At 35.4% G+C, this 21,871-nt stretch overlaps 1 protein-coding gene across 39 annotated transcripts in view; it reads left to right on the forward strand.

Moving 5' to 3' along the window:
- Positions 1-21,871, forward strand: part of ABI3BP (ABI family member 3 binding protein) — a 259,027-nt gene that overhangs the window by 177,015 nt on the left and 60,141 nt on the right. For 15 of the 39 annotated variants that reach the window (XM_074332670.1, XM_074332723.1, XM_074332649.1 and 12 more), the window contains 14 exons: positions 949-1,008; positions 1,834-1,917; positions 2,583-2,642; positions 3,423-3,506; positions 4,866-4,922; positions 5,868-5,927; positions 6,588-6,671; positions 7,284-7,343; positions 9,945-10,019; positions 11,048-11,104; positions 11,769-11,849; positions 12,299-12,346; positions 15,354-15,428; positions 19,858-19,932. In XM_074332670.1, the coding sequence (XP_074188771.1) occupies positions 949-1,008; positions 1,834-1,917; positions 2,583-2,642; positions 3,423-3,506; positions 4,866-4,922; positions 5,868-5,927; positions 6,588-6,671; positions 7,284-7,343; positions 9,945-10,019; positions 11,048-11,104; positions 11,769-11,849; positions 12,299-12,346; positions 15,354-15,428; positions 19,858-19,932 (960 nt within the window). The remainder of the gene's footprint in view (positions 1-948; positions 1,009-1,833; positions 1,918-2,582; positions 2,643-3,422; positions 3,507-4,865; positions 4,923-5,867; positions 5,928-6,587; positions 6,672-7,283; positions 7,344-9,944; positions 10,020-11,047; positions 11,105-11,768; positions 11,850-12,298; positions 12,347-15,353; positions 15,429-19,857; positions 19,933-21,871) is intronic. The other 24 variants (XM_019756510.2, XM_074332730.1, XM_074332664.1 and 21 more) reach the window with 16 other exon arrangements.

Consider the following 21,871-nt stretch of genomic DNA (forward strand, 5'->3'; position numbering starts at 1 on the left):
GAGTGATATATCAGCTGCAAGAGACCTGTTTATTTCTAAAACAGTAAAGTTGCGTATATGTTTACATGATGCAAACAGTAACTATTGACTTTGCAAAGGAAAAGACCAAGGTGGATTAGACTTGGACCTTGGACCCACTATAGGATTTGAATGAGTGGAGGGAAAAGTGAATCAACAGAACTGGACATGTGAGTAGGTGAGGGTGGGTCAGCCATAAAGACAGTCCAGTCTGCAAAACAGACTGTCCTACATCTAGATAATCAAAAAATGGCTATTGATGATGCTGCGTTTGGAAGGGTCCATGTGGACAGTTGAAAGAGGACCTGACTCAGGAGCGTAGGTCTGATCACCTGTCTTTCCACTTTTTCTGGGCTTAAGCCAGACATATGCTCCACTGAGTATTACAGACTGAGTGACTATCTTTACCCTGCTCTCTTACGTGACATGGTTTGGACAGAGAACTTGGACTCTTTCCATACTTGACTTCTTGGCAAGATCAACATAGTCTACTTCAGTGATTTATTTTCATATCTATTTCAAACTTAAAACTGTCTATTTAACCATGTTGACCTAAACATAGTAGTACTCATTTTCAGCTTCTATAAAAGTACAGGTTGATCAGATTTTTTATAGACAATTTCTTTTCTAAGTGTGCATTAGGTAAATGCATAAAAACATTTTCCAGAGCAGAGTTTTCTGTATCAGTTAGAATCTATTAGTTAAGACGGAGAACTTCATGTTGATTTCTTTACAATACTCAATATAGTTCAAAGGCTAAGGCTAAGACTGACTGTGCCTGTAGTTTGGCCAGGTCTTCAAAGAACAATCATCTACTCTTTTTCTTTGTATCTATAGAAGGATGGATGTATAAGTAAGATTGTTTGGACCTAAATGTTTTAACTTTTTGTATATTTTAAAATCTCTTTGGTTTCTGTATTTTTTGGTCAGTTCCTCCTACAGTCCTCGAACCTGTCACTCTTAGACCAGAGATCCCAGGAACAACATTAGGTAATGATACACTGTGTTTCCAACAAGGCTTATCCTGATAATTATAAAACCCAGATTTTCATCTTGCTTCATGTGGCATATTATCATTCTTTGTAGCCATTCATTTATATTTTTCTTAAAATTATCAAAACTGTTAAAACAAATTACCTGCTGTTTTTAATAGAATCAGTCAGGCCTGAACCTACTTTAGGACATTTATTTGCCACATAACCTATTTAAAATTGTGTCATGTCATTCTTTGTTTCATTTAAGCAGTGTTTGTAAGAAAACTGGTTTTAAAACATATCATGGATTGCTACCTCTTATCTAGACAAATAAAACCATTAACAGCTATCAAAGAGTCAAAAGGATCCATTTATTGCAATCTATATTTCTATTTTTTTAATTTGCATTTATTGCAATCTATATTTCTATTTTTTTGTTTCTATTTAGGTAATACTGTCTTCTTATTTTAATCATTTTATAGAAAATGTGCCAAAAATTGAAAGATTAAATTATAAACCTCATATTTGGTATAACTGACCTTAATTATCCATTAAAATTTAGCTATGGTTCTTAACCATTTTTGTTGCTTAATCAAGCCTCCCTATGAGACTTAGATTATAATTATTAATCTTTATTTCTTTAATTAAAAAGTGATTTTTGTCTTCAAAGAATTTTCTATGATAAAAGAAGATATGAAAGGAGTATATTTGACAAAAATCTCAAACTAGAAAGGCAAATATTTAACAAGTTGTAAAAAATCTAGTCATGTTTTCACCTTCGGTACCTTCCAGAACCAGAGATAATGTAGTTACATAGTAACCCAAGAATTTCTTCCTTCAGCTTCCAAACCATCACAACGGACAGTTCGTCCACGTCTCAGACCAAAAACCACACCACGCCCTGAAACACCTGAGTCCAAACCAGGTAAACCTGTGTTCCTGGTTTAGAGTCCCAGCAGCCTAAAGAGTGGGAGCCTTGAAATCACCACAGTACATGGATAAGTGGGAAAATGGGGAGGAATAAAATCAGAAAGACTGGATAAAAATAGAGACTCACCAGAGGAAAAAGTCGAACTGCAATACTAGTATAGAGAATGTCTGACTTCAAGGAGGTTAGTCAGAGATTTTCTGGGTCTATATCAGTCCATGGACTCCTGTGGTGGCAATGCTTAGGTACCTGATGGAGCAGTTGAGCTCTGATCCATTAGACATCAGCAAGCTCTTTGCACATGAAGGAAGGAATGCTCTTTCTTTGGTTAAAATGGAGGTATACCCTATCTGATTCAGCATACTGAGGCCTCAGTCTCTTTTCAAAGATAAGTTCTCAGCTATACCCACACCTCCCACTTTGACTTACTAGTTAGAATCAGATAATCGAAGATGGAGGAATAAGGAAATAAGTGCCAGACTTAGGTATGGCCAAATTTTAGGAAATCAGCTGTTTACGTTTCTAGTGTAACAGTTTTCAAAAGTTTCTATATAATTCTTGAAACTATACTGTACTAATAGTAAGATTCATTTTGAAGTAAATGTTTCAGTTTTCTTTCATTTAAAACAATCATTTGGTTTATTTTTAATACTTTTGGTCAGTTCCTACTGCAGATTTTGAACCTGTTACATTCATAACCGAGGCTTGGGTGACAACACAAGGTAATAACAAATTGTGATCCTCTATAAGTGCTTTTCTTTCTCATTGTTAAACTCATTCCATCGACCATAACTACAGGTTCTTTTGTTTCATAAGGTTACATGACCATCCTCTGTTGTCACTCCATTATATTCTTCATCCTAAAATTATTAAAGATTCTGACTCTTAAAACAAGCTACCCCTTGTTTTTAAGAGAGCAACGCATGAACCTAATTTAAGTCATCTGTTACACATGTAACCATCTGACATTGTTTTTTCATCTTGTACGTTTTTTAACCAATGTTTTGTTAAAGCTGGATTTAAAAGGCAATTCCCTTGACTCTAATGATTATTACGGCGTCAGAGACTGTCTTTGTGGATCTAAAGGTCTACTTTTTTAAAAAAATTATCTATGTGATATTTTTGTTCTTTGATTGACATTTTAGTTAATTATGTGGACTAATTTTAGTAAGCTGTCAACAAGTTTGTATGTGCCTCTAACCACATCCATAATATTTTAGCAGTTATTCTTACCCTTATGCAATAGATGAGTCCTACGAATGATCCGTCACTTCTTGAATTAATAATTTTATATATGACTCATCCCCAATGAAATTTCAATTGTAAAGAAAGACATACTATTATAATAAGGGTGAAAGTTTACAAATTAAAAAGTTGAAATGACACATTTCCTAAAATAAAAGGAAATCTAGTAAGTTTTAGAAAATCTAGAGATACATGTCATACTATCCATAGCTTCTGAACTACAGACTATGTAGTAACTGAAGATTTTCTTTCTTCAGCTCCCAAAACATCAAAACGGACCCGTCGTCCACGTCCCAAACCTAAAACCACACCAACTACAGAGGCACCTCAAACCAAACTGGGTAAATGTGGGTTTCTGGTTAAGACACTGAGTCCTGGCAGATTTTCAGACTCGGGGATTGGTGCTCATGATGGGAGTGATAGCCTGTGTGAGCGCTCTGTGTGGGTGAAGGCACAAGATGATGTGGGGCTCTTCACACTGTTGAATTAGCAAAAGAAGTCATGGTCGGGGGAGATCAGTGTGGCAGCTGAATTCCTTATGCTTTCTGCGTAAAGATCTTCTTTTTTAATATGCATTTTAGTTATGTTTTCTAATTCCATTATGTGTTTTCTTATTCCATTATGTTCTTCTCTTAAAGACAAAATGTCTTAAATAGGACCAAACCCTTTTAATTCAAGAAACAAGCATTAAATGCTTTCCATGCCCTTATAGCCACATCAACAGCTGTGAGACTATCACAAAAATAGGCAGTTTGTTTTCACTTCTCCGTCTGTAGTATACTCAAAGTCAAAACCTGCCCCCATATGAAACATTCCAAGATTGAAGCAAAGTTGTGTGTCTATGCAAATTGAGCTTGTTTTTTGCAGGGGCTATAAACATCTATGAGCTTAGAGAGAGAGAAGTTTGTGAAGGATGGGAATCAGGAGTTGGAAAGAAGTTGGGTCTTAAAATCATGGAAATAAACAGAGGCAGAAAGAAAGGGGGTCTAGAAGCCAACCAGAGGGCACGTGCTTCTGGAACAAGGGAAGTCCTGCTTCTAAGCGGTGATGACGGTGCTGTTTGGAAGGGTCCATAAGAGCAATTAAAATCCTTCAATGTATGACTCAGCAGTTTGGATCTGACCCTAGGAGCATCAGGGGTCTTACCTATGTAGGATAGCATATTTTTGTGATCACAGAACTGCTCTACAGGGCCCCACACATGGGGCAGATGTTCCTTACCCCAATCTGTTGAGTGCCTTTGCCTTAAACATGGTTCACTTTGCTTTATTATTGGCTATGCCTCCTTTCAAACATAAAAGCTATTTTTGTATCCATGCTTATTTAGACATGCTATTTTCTTAAAGCTTCCACAGAGAAGCCAACAATTGCCAGAACGGTTACATAAGTATATATATATATTTGGTAAAATGTTGAAATACGTTTCCTAGGGCAGTTTTCTATTAATAGTTGGGATGAGGTACTTAGACACCCAGGAGAATCTCGTTTTGCCTTTATTGAGATACTAACCCATTGTGTAGGCTGTGACTGCCTCATAAAAGAACATTTACCGGGCTATAGGGTGACCAAATCTTTAAATAACAGTATTTAATTAAAAAAAAAAAAAAAGTAAATTGTTTACACCTATTGAAGCAATAGTGTACTGGTAAGATTTAATTTGCTGGTTTTTCACACATGTTTATTTCATTGCTTTTGATCAGTTCCTACAACAGATCTTGAGCCTGGTACTCCTAGAACTGAAGTTCCAGAAATCGTGGGTAATGAGAATGTGTGTCCTTCCAATAGTGCTTTTCCTACCCATTGTTGTAGCTACAGATTTTCCTGTCTCTTAAAACTATTTCAACATCCTCTGTTGTCATTCCATTACAATATTTATCTTGATATTATGCTAAGCTCTATGTCAAGTTATCTTTTGAATTAGGGAGAACTGAGCATAAACTAATTTCAGGACATCAAACTGCCATGTAACTGCTCAAAATTGTGTCATGTGATCACGTGCATTTGTTTAAACAGCATTGACTATTTTAAGCTTCATTTCAAACATGAATTTTCATCTATCCCTTATTTTCACTGTTTATATCTAATTAATTATGGAAATACCATGTTTTCAGTGAATGAAGTTTTCAGTTAATTATCAAAATTCAAAATGTCTTAAAAGTTTAAATGATAGGCTTATATGATAGTGTAGGCTGACTCTACTTTCATGACAGTGTTTAAAATAATGTTTCTTAAATTTTACTGAATCAAGGACCACTTCGAAATTTTGATGAGCACAGTTCACTCATTATGCATTGATCCTTATGAACTCATTATTGTACTGTGATTATTTAAACAGACAAAAATAGTAGACATTTATCTCAACTTGTACAGAAGGGCAAGTAGACTAAAGAATGCTTTTTCCAGTAGAGTAAGAAAAGTATTTTTTTATAAATGTGTAAAAAACTTGTCCATCACAGTCTTCCACATTAGCAAGAGTCAGGTAATCAAAACATCCAGGAGAACCTCTTGTTGACAGCAGTGATATTTAGCAGAGTGCAGTGCTATGTCTGTCTTATGAGATTAATTGGTACTGGGTCATCAAATCTGTAAAGAATCCGTGTCTCTTTTCTCTCGGGTCTAAAGCTTAAAAATTGACTTCTGAAATTAGTCTTCAAGTGATTTTTTTTTAAATTTCTTTGGCTCATATTATTATTTTTGGCCAGTTCTTCCTACAGACTTTGAACCTGTCACTCTTAGAACGGAGGCTCCAAAAACAACATTAGGTAATGATATTTTGTGTTTCTGATCAATTTTTCTGCTAATTGTCAACCCATTCCATCATCATTATAATCACATTGTCATCTACTCAAAGGACTGTCTCGTCATCCTTTGCTGTCTTTTAACTTTTTCTTCTTCTTAAGTGTATTGAAGACTGTTAAAAAAGTTACCTGTTGTTTTTAAAAACTACACATGGACTTAGATCAGAATATCTGTCTATCATGTAACCGTATTTGAAGTTTTGTCATGTACTTCTGTCTAAATAATGCCCACATTTAAAGCTGAGTTCCAAACAGTCAGTAATGTCTATATCTTCTCTAGACCAGCTAAACATAAACATAACAATTGACATAGTATTGGATTTCTTAGCATATTTAAATTTCTTAGTGCGAACCTAAGATTGCTTGACCTGCAGTTTGGCTATAGTCCCTACCTTTTTATGAAGTTAGAGATGTACAAGACTCTTCACTCCTTGACTTAATTTTATGTGTGAGTTTTCTCTCTCAAGAATCTTCAGTGATAAAAAAAATTAACAATATAAGGGAAAGAAATTTCAGTTTTAAAAAATGTATACCTTAAATTTCAATGAAATGTATTTTAGAAAATCTAGGAGCCTTATTTCCAAAACCACCTTCACAAGCATAATCCAAAGTTTCTTCCTTCAGCTCCTAAAACATCACAACGATCCCATCGTCCACGTCCCAGACCTAAAACTACATCAAGTCCTGAAGCACCTCAGACCAAACCGGGTAAATGTGTTATTCCATAGTTTAATGATGAGCCCTAGTGGCCTGTACCAATAGGGCCCCAAAACAATGCCTCTGATGGGAAGTTCAGTCTTCAGATTCTCTAAGCATCAAGGTGTGAGGTATGGTTAGAAACTTGCTTCTTGGATGATATTCTTGGTCTCTCTTTAAAGATGTGTTTATAGCAAAATGGAGATAGTCACTCATGGTTATATATTGCTCTATCTGTATTTAAACATGTAATCTATTTCTTGTAGTTATGATTACATAAATATAGGCATTTTTCGAACTTCCAAGAAGTGCAACATGTTGCTTTCATATATGTTACCTAAACAGACTTTCCTTAACTTCCATATTAGAATCAGAAAATCAAACACCTAGGAAAACCTCATGTTGATCATAATAAGATACATAACAGAATTCAAACTTGTGACTACCTTCTGCAATGAATTGTTCCTAGCTACAGGTTCACTGCGTCTTCAAAAGGAAACTATTTGCTTCCTGTCAATTCAAAATTTAAAAAATTGTCATTTGAAACTAATGTTTTGAAAGAAAAATTAAGACTTTCTGTGTGTTTTTAATCTGTCTCATTTTTATGTTGTTGCTTTTGGTTAGCTCCTACCACAGACTTTGAACCTGTTATTCATAGCTCTGAGGCTCCAGGAACAACATTAGGTGATGATTTTTATGACCACATTAAATGCTTTCTTGCTCATTAAAACCCACTCCATCACTGTCATGGCCAGCATTGCTCTTGCTTCTTTAGACTGCTATTGTCATTCCATTTCTTATTTCATCTTATAAGTAGTCAGGATTCTTAAGTCAAGTGTTACCTATTTTTTTTTTTATTAAATGTATTGGGATGACATTGGTTAGCAAAATTACGTAGGTTTCAAGTGTATAATTCTATAATACATCATCTATATATTACATTGTATGTTCACCACCTAGAGTCAGTTCTCCTTCCATCACCATATATTTGACCCCCTATTTTGAAGAGGGAAACGTCTCCTACCATCCCTCCTCCCCTATTACCCTCTGGTTAACCACTAAACTGTTTTCTGTGTCTATGGGTTTTTGTTTCTTTGTTTGCTGCTGTCAGTTTTATATCCCACATATGAGTGAAGTCATATGGTTCTTGATTTTTTTCTGTCTGACTTATTTCACTTAGCATGATAATCTCAAGATCCATTCATGTTACCTATTGTTTTTAATAGATGTCCCTAGATCCAGTTGAGAAAATCTATGTGGCACGAAACCCCTTTTAAAATTTCATTATGTGATTCATTGAAGATTCTGAAGTCCAAATTGCTTCCCTTCTATTTGGTATTTAGATCTATAAAACAATGACAATTAAGTACCATGAACTTTCTCTGAGCAACTTTACTCTCTGTAAGATCTGTGTGATATTCTCAGTACTCTCCTCCTGTTGTAACATGGAATCATGTTGTATTAAATTATGAAAAGAAAGTTGCTTCCTAGAAATGCCAATCCTAGTAAATATAAGTTATAGGCTCCCCAACCATTAATGAACTTGACTATACCTTATTCTCCACCACAGTTTAGCAATGGTCCTTAATCTTTATTAAGAATCTCTCTGAGTATCTAATTATGTATATTAATATTTACTCCTTTAATTAATAAATACATTTTGTATATTATTTTGGCCTCTAAAGGACCCTCAGTGATGATAAGGGATAAATTATGTTAGTATAGTAAAATTTTTCAAACTTTGAAAACAAAATCAAGAAAATCTAATAAGTTTTAGAAAACAGGTCCGTGTACAATGCTATTGATGGTTTCTAGACCATAGCAACCCAAGATTTTCTTTCTTTAGTTTCAAAACTATGGAGAACAAAAACCCACTTTCCTCCCAAACTTGAACCTTCCTGAAGCTTCTCTGTTGAAACCAAGAAAATCTATGGTTTCTGGTTTAAAGAATTCTTCCAGCCCGTTGCAGTTGGACTCCAGGAGTGACAAAGATGTGGCTTGTTAATGTGCACTTCTCACCTCTATGCCCTCTAAGAGAAAGGCACAAATAGTGGTTAGCATTTCTACAACTGCAGGGTTGACCAGAAGTCTCATGGTTTGGGGCGATCTATGCAGTAGCCAAATTCATCATGTGCCCTGCGTAAGGATTGTCTCTTGACAAAAGATGTATCATATTCAATTCTCTTATCACTCCATTTCATTCATCTCTTTTTTAAAAGTGCTACTTCTTTGGTTTATGTAAATAACATTTCCTTGCCTTCTGTATTCCCAGCACCATATTAGCAGTTGAGTGGGTTTGGGTGGAGTGCTGAGTACAGGTGGACATCAAAAGTGAGGGCATGTTTTACCTTTTGGACAGATGACAATATAATTGTGTGTGAAGGGAATCTGTTCTCAAGTTTTTCTTACATACAATATAATTTGCTTATACAAAAGCAACTCGTTTGAATAGTTAAAATACAGAAAGAAAAATATTTAAATATTTAAAGGAGAGAAGGATCTATATGGGCTGTTAGGAAATAGTTGGGCTTTGAAATAAGTTTAGGATATGAATTAGTAGATGGAAGGAACAGCAAAAATAAAAGAAAAAGACTCGACTTCTACTAAGGGTACCCGAGAGGGTAGTTGAACTAGAATATAGAACCAAACATTCCTAGATGATACTGAGCATTTTGTTAAGATACTATCATGAAATCAATTGTAGGAAGCTCTTAAAAGCCCTTGTGAGAATTCAGGTTCAGACACAATCAAGGAGAACCTAGTTTTTTTCAAATAGGCTTTTACTTTTTCTAGAAGGATGCTTAAGATCAGGGGTCAGCAAAATTGTTTTATGTGAAGAGTTAGATAGTGAATATTTTAGACTTTGTAGGCTATTCTGTCACAACTACTCAATTCTGCAATTGTAGCCTGAAGTCAACCAAGCCAATATGTAAATGATATGTAATATGCTTTCAATCACCTTAGTTTGAGGGTGGTGTTGTGTTCCAATAAAACTTTATTTGACTTTCATACCATTTTCACATGTCATGAAATATTACTCTTCTTTTAAGTTTTTTGCCTATCATTTAAAAATGTAAAAACCATTCTTAGCTCACAGGCCAGGTAGAGGGCTGCGTTTGGGAGGGCCATAGTCTGCCAATTGTTGCTTTAAATAATGCATACTCTGCATGGCTCTCCATAATCTTGCAATTTTGAGGGTCTGTGTATTTCAAATCATTGCTACCTTTGTCGAAAACCTATGAAATAAATCATACATGATTGACAATTTAGACCCTCTTCTTTCAGCTCCCACTGAACTGCAAACTCTTATTTTGAGACCAGTGACATCACCAAGCCTAGAAATGACGCAAAGTCAACCTGGTAAATAGATCATTTTATCTATCTGGGTACATGGTGAGCTTTAGATGACAAACTCCAAGTGTTGTGTTTTCAAATATAAAACATGCAAAAGGATACACATTTCATAACATATAGTACAATGCTCTTTCCATGATTTCAGATGTGTGTTACATTAGCTTTACATTATATTTATATTGTATTACTCAACAGTATAGAAAATCTTATCTTCATTTCACTGTGTTTATGCTGTATCATTTTAGGTAATAATCATGTATCTGATAAGTCAACAAAACCATCGAAAACTGGTTTTATTTTTTATCCTTATTTTTTACTAACAGTTACAAACTTGTGGTACTCTTTAGTAAGTAAGTTCGGTGTGTGCTCTGCCATGTGAAAAAAATGCTAGTTCAATTGTGACCATCAATGAAGGAGAAAGTTCTTGTTTCAGTAGATAGCAAAGCTTCACCTTTGCTATAATTTTAAGGGCACATACTGCCCTTAAAAACTGAAAACAAATTTTTTTTTAATTTAATTTGATTTTTTATATTAGTTTCAGGAGTACAAAACAACATAATGATTAGAGCATTTATACCCCTCACAAAGTGATAACCCCTCCACGTCTACTACCCCTCTGATGTCATATACGAGTATAGCTGTTACAATATTATATTGACTACATTCCCTAAACAAAAATTTTAAATCATTCTTACAATACTGTTGCTACACCCTGACATTTATTTTGAAACATTGGATCTTGTTTTTTCTAGCATAGGATTATAATTTCTTTTTATCTCCTTTGTGCATCTTTTAATTAGCTAAATGCATTGTGGTGCTTATGTTGACAGTACAAAGTATGATTGTTATTGGTAACCTACCACACTTATAAAATTGTGAGTTCAAATTCAGTTATTAGAGCTGCTCTTAGTGCTGATAATAATATTATATTGGTTACAAGGCACTTTTCTAAATACTTAGTTTGTATTCATTCATTCCGTGCTCACAACAACCCATCCTTGATCAATTATATCATTTTGTGTGTTTTTTGCTAGTTTCTGACATCCTGGAATCTGTTACATTTAGCACTGAGTCATCCAAAGAAGCTATAGGTAAAAATGTTTCCTAATGGGAAGTCAGGTATATGCGCTTTTCCATCTTATTGCAGAAGTCATCTTTGAATGTCCTCATGCTTCGTGACATTTCATAGCTCCTCACGTCTTGTCTGTGCTCATCCAGTGCATCTTGAGAGTCAAATATTAAACACAGAACACTGTGCTGGTGTCTGCTGTATTGCTATTCAAGTTTTGCAATTTCCTTATTTAGTTTTCTCTCACTCTGGATGCAAATTTTAGTATTTTAACATTCTGATCACTCTTGCAATATGAATACGCACATCCTAGGTTTCATTTTTAGAATTCATTCCCATGCTTTCCAAGGACTCACTCCATGTCTTTTTCTCACTAGAATCCTTTAAAAATGTAAGGAAGTGAAATGATCTGCTTTGGTCCAGAGAGAAATTACTGTAGACCTTACCAGTTAGAGAGAGAGAGAGAGTATGTGTGTCTGTGTGTGTGTGTGTTTCTACACAGCACACTGCCTTTATGTCCTGCCTTCATTTCTGCCATCATCTTCAAAATCCCTCTAAATGTTACTTACTCTCACAAATATATCTACTTCAAATAATTCATCTTTGTTTTCAAATTAAACAGTGTTCCGTTGCAGAGTGCTATGGGCTGCCCACCACTAACCAGACATGCCCTGTTTCCTCCCTAGCATCAACTGAAACAGATTATGTATATCCCACTGCCAAAGCACCTCTCAGGCCGGAGGAGCCAAAGACGGAAGGTGGTAAAGGTTTTCATGCTTTGATTCATTTATTAAACAAATTTTTAATTCATGTGTATTAGGTCCATGGAACATGAAAGTTCAAGCTCCGGTGCTTGTTCTACAATTGAATAGATTTGAAGAGCTATAGCTTCCAAAATTCTTGGATTCTTAAAATGATAATTGACTCTCTGAATACAGAAATAAATTTCAGTTTTTCTGCAGGGTCTATATCTTGAGATATAACAGTTGACAGCCAGTTAATGACAGTGAAAACATAAATGTTAGTTGGAGGGTTAGTATTATAGAATAGGATTTCCCTCTTGGTTCTCTTTTTTTCTTGTGAAAATCCATTGTCTTATCTGTAAAAATATGATGCAAATTCTTAAGAGAATTAAGTGTGTTGGTGTTAAAGAAACACTTGGCTGTAGCTTAACATCTTACAATTTTTTAAATTGTTCTCCTTTGTTTTGATACAGTTGTGGAATCTATTACCAATGTGTCTGAAGCACCTGAGGCCACTCTAGGTAATGACACACCTCAGCAGCTTTCATCCTCATTGTCATCAGCATCTGAGAACCGCAGGTTCTCTTCCATTGTGATTTCATGTTGCAACGTCATTCTTTGTCATGGCAGTTAATTTTCTTTCTAGGTGCTTCTATTCATAACCATTGTCCAAGAAGTCACTTCTCCCATTCAGTTTTATACCTAGACCTGGTCTCTTTCTCTACTTAAGTCAGCACAACTGTTGAATCTAAAGCATCTTTTTCATGACCTATATTCTGCCAGCTTGATGTCGTTTTGAATATTTCAGATAATATTTTTTGTGTAATGATCCATTCATAGTTTCCGCCCTAGCATCATACTTTCTATTAACATTCATTCCATCACATTCACTTACATGTTTGATTTTTTTTTCTTCATTATTTAAGTGAAATTCAATGTTTCTTGAATGGCTTATGCTTTAACATTTTTTTATTACTTTGTTTTTCCCTTTATGGTTTCTATTGAATATACCTTTCTGGCATTGTTGGGGAGGTACCAGTGTGGAGTGAGGATTTAAAAAGTAAGGGTATTGCTTACTTTGAAAGTATTTTGTAACCTGGCATCTCTACGCATTTTTAAAACTGAATGCATCATGAAGAAGGAGGCATGCTAGTATGCTGCAGACTTGCAATTTTCTTTATTGTTTTAAAGATCTGCTTGTTACCATTCAGTACCATCTGTACTGAAGGTGTGTGAAGCACTGTGGTAACCCTGGGTATTCTCCTTCAATTACCTTAGAAACACCACTTTTGTCTTCCGAAACTATAATCCTACCCAGCCCAGATGAGCCTCAGACCAAACAGGGTAAACACATTATTTTGTATTTCATATATCAGGTGAGTGTTTACAAAATATAAGAAATGGAAGGACAATATGGGCAATATTTGACTTCAGAAGCCCCAACTTAATCGCTCTGCTCAGTCTTTGACACCCCATCTCTCCTTCTATCCATCATCTGTAGCCAGTCATGTGGCGTTGCTGTGAATATTCTTTAGGATATGGCTGGAAAACACCTCTCAGCTACTGTGCAACTGTTTAACATAGGAAATAGTAATGTTTCTGGGGACAAACATGTACATCCCATTTAAAATATAAGTGTATATCCTAATTTTAAACACTTTTCATCTCAACTAGGTTTATAAGTTCTGTGGTCATGTAAAAAGCATTTTAAGGTATCTAATTTATCTTTGAGATGAACAGACACAGGCTTCACTGTGCAATCCACATGAAAAGGTATAACTGGCCAGTCACCTTGTCATTATTCTGGTCCTTTATGCCTTTTCATTCCTTCCGCAGTGCTTTGTCCATTTCACTGCATACAAATAAGAGAAACTGAAATCAAACCAGTTACTTTGGCAAGTCATGATGGTGGCATTTGAAATGAAGGAAAACAAAGCATCAACATGGATAACTAAATGTGCTTCTTCTTGTAAGGAAAAATCCCCTCTATATCTATAGGCTCTCTTGGAATAGGAGCTTATCGTAAACAAGCCCAAACTGGTGTTTTGAGTGCCATTGAACTTCTTTTATATGGCTCTACTTCCAAGGGAAATATGAATATTAAGTGTACTCATTTACCTCTGAAATAGCCTGCTAAATATGGCCTATTAAACACTGCAGTTGAATTTTTACCAAAATTCCAAAATTGACTGAATTAACTAAATCTGTGTCAGTTATCTTTAACGTTCTCAGTTTATTCTTTTTTAATAGCTATAATAATTAATGTTGTGGAAATGTTTCATTGTGAGCACTGTTAGTGATTCCTGTCTCTTTCTGAATCATTTTGATGGAGTTGCCTCCTGACATGCCTTTACCTGCAAAGAGTCTTTCCTGTTCCCAGGGAAACAAATAGCCTATCAGCAGGAACCTCAGTGAGCAAGGAAGTTGAGAATCACCAAATCCTTAGACTGAAAGAAACTCTAGAATCAGAGAATTTTAGGATTGGAAGGGCTCTTAAAAACCCTGTAACTTTTGATGGAGAACCTGAGACTGTGGACCCAGTGATTGGCAAAGGGAGTTCCAAATCTCCAGGTCCCAGGCTCCTAAACCAGGGTAACCTCCAGCATATCTGGGTGTTCATCTCTCCACAGGTGAGAAGATTCAACTGAAACCGTTGCATGCCTCATATATTTTCATTTAGTATCAGGAGGAAGTCTCTGCAGACTCTTTAGAAACTTCTAGTATCTAATAACTCTTATTTTCAGAAATCTTTCCTTAAGGTGCCTGAAACTCGGTGACCTTGAAAAACATTTCGTTTCTTACTATCTCTCTTATCGCAAACACTAGTCCGGCCGAATGAGGTGTTTCCACAAGCTACAAACTTGCATTTGGTAATTCCTTTTCTCCAGCAGGATGTACGTTTAATTTTCTTGATGAAGAAACAACTGGTTTTTTGGGGAATTTCCCAGCAAAAGGACAAGTTTCTTCAGTTATCTATGCTTTCAATTTCTGCTCAATTTTTTTCCTTTAATATGATCAATAAAAATCACGTTTTATTTAATAAGATTAGTTTTTTTCCCATCAGTACTTGCTGTTAAAATGCTTTCATTCTCTAGGTGTATTTGGAATGTAACATGCTAACTGTTTTGAGGAGAAATTGTGTCTATTTACACTTAAAAATATACTGGGATAATATGATAAAATGGTGTGAATTTGTAATAAAGATGAATTATTGTTATTATGAAATTTATTTTGAACCTATTTAAAAAGTATTTGAAATAGATATTTTGGGAATTCCAAGTTTCATTTGCCAGCTGAATATCTTGGATATCATTTAATGATGCCTTCTTGTTTTGTTTAGTTTTCTGTTGTAAGAAAATATGAAAATTATCTTCCTATATGTTGTAGCTTGTTGGGAGCTGTAATTGCATTAATTGCTGTGTATTTCGGTCTTCAGTCACTCAACAATCATCTTTGAAAGACTAGCGACTTAAGTACTGTGATTCTGAAAGAGCTCAAGGGCTCCAAACCTTATATCCTTTCTTTTAGCTCCCAAGCAGATAGCACGCACTCCGCCCAAACCAAAAACATCTCCACGTCCAAGAGTCCCACAGACACAGCCAGGTAAAAACATATTTACATATTTTATATTCTGCCTTGAGACGTTTGATGTTAGTGGAAGTATTCTGTTGTATTATATAGCAAGTTCGATTTTTAACCCTTGTAAAATAAATCTTTCTTTGAAACATAATAAATATTTACATTTACTTTAGATTTTATCAAAAAGTGTTTTATTGGAATAGTTTATTCCAGAAAGCTTTGCTATTGTTACATTATTTTGAAAAGGGAATGGAAAAGAATGGAATTTCTTAAAAGAGAATCCTGCCTACTTTCTTTCCCTCTCCCAACTTGAGAAACCCTAGCCCTTCCACGGTCCTTGAGTGTGCCTCCTCTTACGAATCACCTTTTTTTTTTTAACCTTTCAGTAGATTTTATTTAACATTAATTTCATGAAGATTATATGTATATATGTCTATATATACTCTCTTATAACAAAATGATTACATAATATCGCTTTGTTGTTTTGCTGCAAAATTTTGATAGGAATCCAAATAAGAGACCTTAAAAATTATTTTTATTCTGTCGAAGAAATTCTTATTTGAATAATTAATTCTAATTCTAACTTCTTAACCAAACTCTAATTTATCCAACTGCCTGAGCAGCTCTCCATTTTAAACTACCATAAACTTGACATGCCTGAAAAAAAGCTTATTGTCTTTCCTCCTTTCAATTTCTCATTTACATTTGTGGCAGGTTCTCAGCATTTTACGTCTGATTTTCACTTTGCTTCCTCATCCAGCCTCTGCAGTCCATCTGTTACTATGTTACGTGCTAGCATGGGTGCCTCCTCCAAGAATCTACCTCGTCATGCCTAGTCTATTGTTATTAATCAACTGATCTCCTCTCTCCTCTCCTAATTTCAAATTAGATCACCCCTTAATGCTTAAGTGATTGCTTAACTAATTCAGTTCATCAGTTAGTCACCCAACATATATTTGTTGGGTGCTGACCATGTGCCAAGCAATGTACTAGACACTAGGGATGTGAAACAAAATGAATCCTTCTGTGGTCCAGGAATTACAGTCTAGGCCAGGGGTGTCCAAACTGCGGCCCGCGGGCCAACTGCGGCCCATGATCCATTGTTAATTGGCCCGCAGCAAATTCCAAAACTATATTTAGTTTACTTAAATAAACCAGGTGAGGCAATCGAGGTGATACGTACTTCACCTCGAGTGAGTGGCCCGGTTGTTTGTGTATTTTACCACATATGGCCCTTGGTGAAAAACGTTGAAAACAGTTTGGACACCCCTGGTCTAGGCCAATCACCTAAATTTACATTTATAATTTATACATGGCTGACATCCAAAAAGTGTAATAGGTGCACCTACCAATTTATTAGGAAAGAAACCTTCACTATCACTAAAGGTCTGGGGAGATGAAAATGTTAGCAGCATCAAAATTTTATTTGATCCAGTAGTAGCTCTGCATTTCCACCACAAATCCTTTAATCATATCTTAGTATCCCTACCGAAAGAAAACAATATAGATTTGGGCATGGTCCTTAATATCTGATTCTGAGAGAAATTTCATCTGATTCTGAGAGATATTTCATCTATTATTTTTTTTCTTCAAAGGAAAATTCTGTGAAAGACAGTTCTATGTTCCACATCTAGTTAATGATTTTAAATCTGCTTTAATGTATTTTCAAGTGTGTTTTATTTCATTACTAAAACTTTGCTATGAGAATAATATGGGTGTGATACATAAGTATATAAAGGTACCAAAGCAACAATCCCCTGGTATGATGAGAAATTTAAACATATGTGAAACAACATACAAGTAACACTGGGAGAATAATTATTGATTAGTGAATAAGTAATGATAATGAATAGAAATAGGAATAAAAAAACCAAAGCAAGTATACTAAATTTGTGGATAGGAAAATAAAAATCTAACTTTAAAAAAATCAATAAATAAAATCACATGAAGACGCTCTAAACTTTTTTTTTTAATAAAACATAGAACAAAAGTAGCAGAGAATAGAGAAATGGAAATCAATACGAAAGCACAAAAGCTTGCTGAATTTTGGAAAATAAGAGAAAAGATGAAAAATAAGTAATGCTGGGAGTTAAGACGCTGAGGATATAGTTACCTGGTTAGTGAAATTTTACAATTTAGGGGATATATGAAGACAGTCACAATTTTCTTTTTGAGCTGTGCTCTGTACTTACAAAAATACAGAATAGTAATTCAGGGGCTTATTCTAAATTCCCATTATTACATTAGGTTGGTGCAAAGGTAACTGTGGTTTCAAAAGGTTGAAAATAAATGCAAAAACCATCATTACTTTTGCACCAACCTAATACCATATGCAAAGTTTCTAATTTATTTAATTTTGATTTAAACCTTTGGCCAACCTTCCTTGGCAAGATATTTAGCTTCAGAATGGATAAATTCATGTGCTCAATGCATTCCATTCTGACTCTGAAACCTTGGATTGGCTGCCAAACTAACAAGAAAGCATCCTGATTCTGTCTCAAATTGGGCAACTCCCAGCCCATCAGCATTTGCCATGGAAAGTTGTTGCAACCCAAATACTTCTGGTTTTATTGGTGCTACCTAATGCAAGGGAATGATTTGGAAAATTGATTATGGAAAACAAAATGCGTTCTAATCATTCCTGTTAAAAGTGGGTGAAGGGTAGCTCAGTTGGTTAGAGCATGGTGCAAATAACACCAAGGTTGCCAGTTCAATCCCCGTATGGGCCACTGTGAGCTTCACCCTCCTTAAAAAAACACACACAAAAAAAACACACACACAACCACTCCTAAAAGTGGGTGAAATTAGGATCTTTCTTACGCAAGAGAGTATGATCTTATCTAATAGATCCCAGCAATATCCTAGGTTCTCATGGTATTTCGAGAGTGCTTGTGTGTGTATATTTATGTGTCACAGATATACAAATCCTAGTACTTCCTCCCTAACCCACGGCTAGCTCTTATGAACTTCAAAAGGCTATTTAGGTGGGAGAATGTTCTGTTCCTGTATACAATACCAAATGCAGATTATTGTTGTTGGACTATAGGGGTGTCATCTGACAATAATGTGTACAATTTAAAGTGTCACACAGTGTGTTCATCCACCACTTTCTTCAAAATGAAATTCTACATTTGGGCATGCCACCTTTCTTCTTATTTATGCTTAAACTATGTTTATAAATTGGTGGCAAAATTTAAATGTGTATTTGACATTTGAGGGCAAAGTGAGATAAGAATTTGGAACAAATCATCGAGACTATTTTGTCATTAAATAAAGTTTTGATTTTTAAATTTCTGTGTTCATAGGTAATATTTAACAAATGCCATTATAAATTTTATACCCAGAAATCTTGTGCTCCTGGTTTTTGTAGGCACAAACAATGTGAAAATTAGAACATACTCAGATCCTTGAATGTCGATTTTGCAATGATGTTCTAGAAGTAGAAAAAAAATGTATAGTACTATAGTTTTCACATCATTTTGGCATTTCACATTTAATTCTCACAACCACCATTTGAGTTAGGATAGGTTTATTATTTCAATCCTGAAAAATGAGACACATTTACAATGTGGCCTGCAGAACTGGGATATAGCGAGCCCAAGTGTTTGGACCTAGTGACAATGTCTGGACGTTGGCATTCAGTCCAAGTCTTGTCTCTCGCGTTTAGTAACTATGTAACCTCAAGCAGATAGTCACCAAACCAAGCCTTTCAAGTGAAGCTGAATTCCTTCCTCCCAACATTATGGTGAGAATCAAAGGGCATAATCCTTAGAAAAACATTTTTGAAATTGTAAAATGAGCTATAAATAAATTAGAATTTTTTTCCTGGTATCTATTACATTAGCACCTGATACTCTAAAAGAACAGTTGAGGAAAGACAATTTTAGTTTGTGAACATGTTCTATTAAAGGCTTGTTTGGGGCCTAAGAATTGCAGGGATGTAGAATGCGACCCACCCACTCCATTCCATTCCACACTCGCTTCCCTTTCTGCTGTTGCCTGATCTAATTTTAAGCTTCTCTTGTCCATATTTCATGGGCTTCTACTCTGACATCACTGAACTCATCTTCAAAGAAAGATCTGTGTGTTTAGGAAGAAGGGGTTAAGGAGAAGTCAGGCAAACATCCAGAAAAGAAGAGCATTTTGGGATTAATTTAATCGCTAATCTTCTGAAATGAAGATTTCAAATAGTTCTCCATCCTATGTTTTGGCTTGGTCAAACTTTGCGGTTTCTCATAGTTCATTTCTCTAAAAGTATCTGGAATTTTAACTGATCTATTTTTAGAGCTTAAAGTATATTTTTCTACCTAACTCCCATTTCAATACCTTTTTCTTTCTTTTTTTTTTCTTTTTTTATCAGTAGCCAGGCCTACAGCTTGTCATATCTTATGTATTAAGCATGACTGGGAGATGCTGAAACCAAGTGACTCATGGTCTGAGTTCTCTCTTTCAGCTCCTAAGGTGTTCCAGTATGTTACTTCAAAGCCAAAAATGTCACCAAGGCCAGAAGTGTCACATACTCCACCTGGTAAATGCTTTATTTCATATTTGAGCCAAATACCTTCTACTGTCACACTCTGCTTCAATGAAACATGAGCGCTGTGGATGTGAGGTCACTGTTCCACTTACGGTCACATCCCATGTTCTGTCAGATATATGATCATTTCAAAGGTTTCATGAGGGTTATCTAATTGCTCATATAGTAAGCTGTTGATAGACTCAAAAGGCAGAGACTTATGCCAAGGATAGAATGTTTCTTTTTAAAAGTCCAATTATTATAAATTCCTAGTGCTCCTAGAAGCCTATAGAACATTCCCAGAACCAAAAGTGTTCCTAATCTGTAGCTTGAAATGATGGCATTTTGGGAGCAAGTCTGAATTTACTTGCTATGCTTGCAGTATTTTCCAGATTGTGAAGGGGAGGGCGTTATTGGGGCTAGGGCATCATTGGGGTGTTGCCGGCGGTGGTAGGCTAGGGAGGCTTCTGTGCCCTGAAGTCTAGGATTTAAATTTGAATCATTAAACCAAAAGCCAAGGTTATCAATGCGAGTGAGAAAAGAAGCTAATCTTCCCCACTTGAAAAAGATCGACTTTCTATTTTTAATTGCAGAAAAAAGTAACAGAAAATGAGTCATTACAGTTAACAGCAGATTTGAGTGATTTTATTCACTTTTCCTTTTCATGAGAGAAAGGAATACTGTTGGTCCTGATGTGACTTACTCTCATTAAACCAATATATCTGATAGTTAAACTTTTTTTTTCTTTTTAATGGGTAGTATTTGCCTTAATTCCATCACCTTATTTTTCACAGAAATTCTAGCCTGTAAATTTGAGCAGTGGAGCAATTGCACAAACACTCCCCCTGGAGCCTCCATTGGGTTTATTATATTGACTCTTTTTTTCTTTATTTCATTAAAGTGTATTGGGGTGACAATTATTAGTACAGTTACATAGATTTCAGGTGTACAATTCTGTAATACATCATCTGTAAATCCCATTGTGTGTTCACCACCCAGAGTCAGTTCTCCTTACATCACCATATATTTGATCCCCTTTACCCTCATCTCCTACCCCCACCCCCCTTACCCTCTGGTAACCACTAAACTGTTGTCTGTGTCTGTGAGTTTTTGTTTCTTTGTTTGTCTTGTTCTTTTGTTGTTTTCAGTTTTATATCCCACATGCCAGTGAAATCTAATTGACTCTTTACTTCTAGGTGTTGGGTTAGAATTCTGTCTTTAAATCTGGTGCTGGTCCACCACCATGTCTTCATTAGAGATTCCCCATTGTTCCAGGGGTGTGATGCCTATGGGAATTATCATAAGGAAACTATTATTAAGTTTCAGTTTTCTCACAAGTGTTCAAATAGAATGGATTCTGTTGTGATCAAACAGTGTCTGGTATGTGCCTAGGCTCAGGTTTGCATCCTAATGAACCCAAGACCTTGTTTACTGGCTCCTTTAGATTTTACCCCCCAAAACAACAGAAGTAAATTTACATGTATATTTAATACATACCATACTAGTATCCTAGAGAAATAGGTGCTCTGTAAAGTCAAAAAATGTAAAACGTAGTGCTGTCATCAGGACAGAGTCAGGTTTTATCACGATGTTTACTGAAAATTTATTCTGAGATATATAAGTAGCAAACTTGAATTTTTAAACCTGTATCAAATAAGTCAGTCTAGGATTTCCTGTGTAGCTCTTCCATTCTATCGATTCCTATGCATAACATAAGTTTCATCCATTTCAGCCTTTAGAATCTATCTTCCAACCATTTGGTTGATTTATCTGCAACATTTAATAAAGAATCTAGGCAAACTGAGTTCACACACCATGTCGAAAACCAAAAGAGAGCTGGCTTTTCCTCAGATCTGCCTTGAAGGAATGGTATTGAATTCAGAGCCAAGAACCCACCCTGATGCCTGGCTCAGTGGAACGATGCCTTCTTTGCAGATTTGTTTTGACACCA

Source organism: Rhinolophus sinicus, linkage group LG01 (genome assembly GCF_036562045.2).
Source record: "Rhinolophus sinicus isolate RSC01 linkage group LG01, ASM3656204v1, whole genome shotgun sequence".
Lineage (NCBI taxonomy): Eukaryota > Metazoa > Chordata > Mammalia > Chiroptera > Rhinolophidae > Rhinolophus > Rhinolophus sinicus.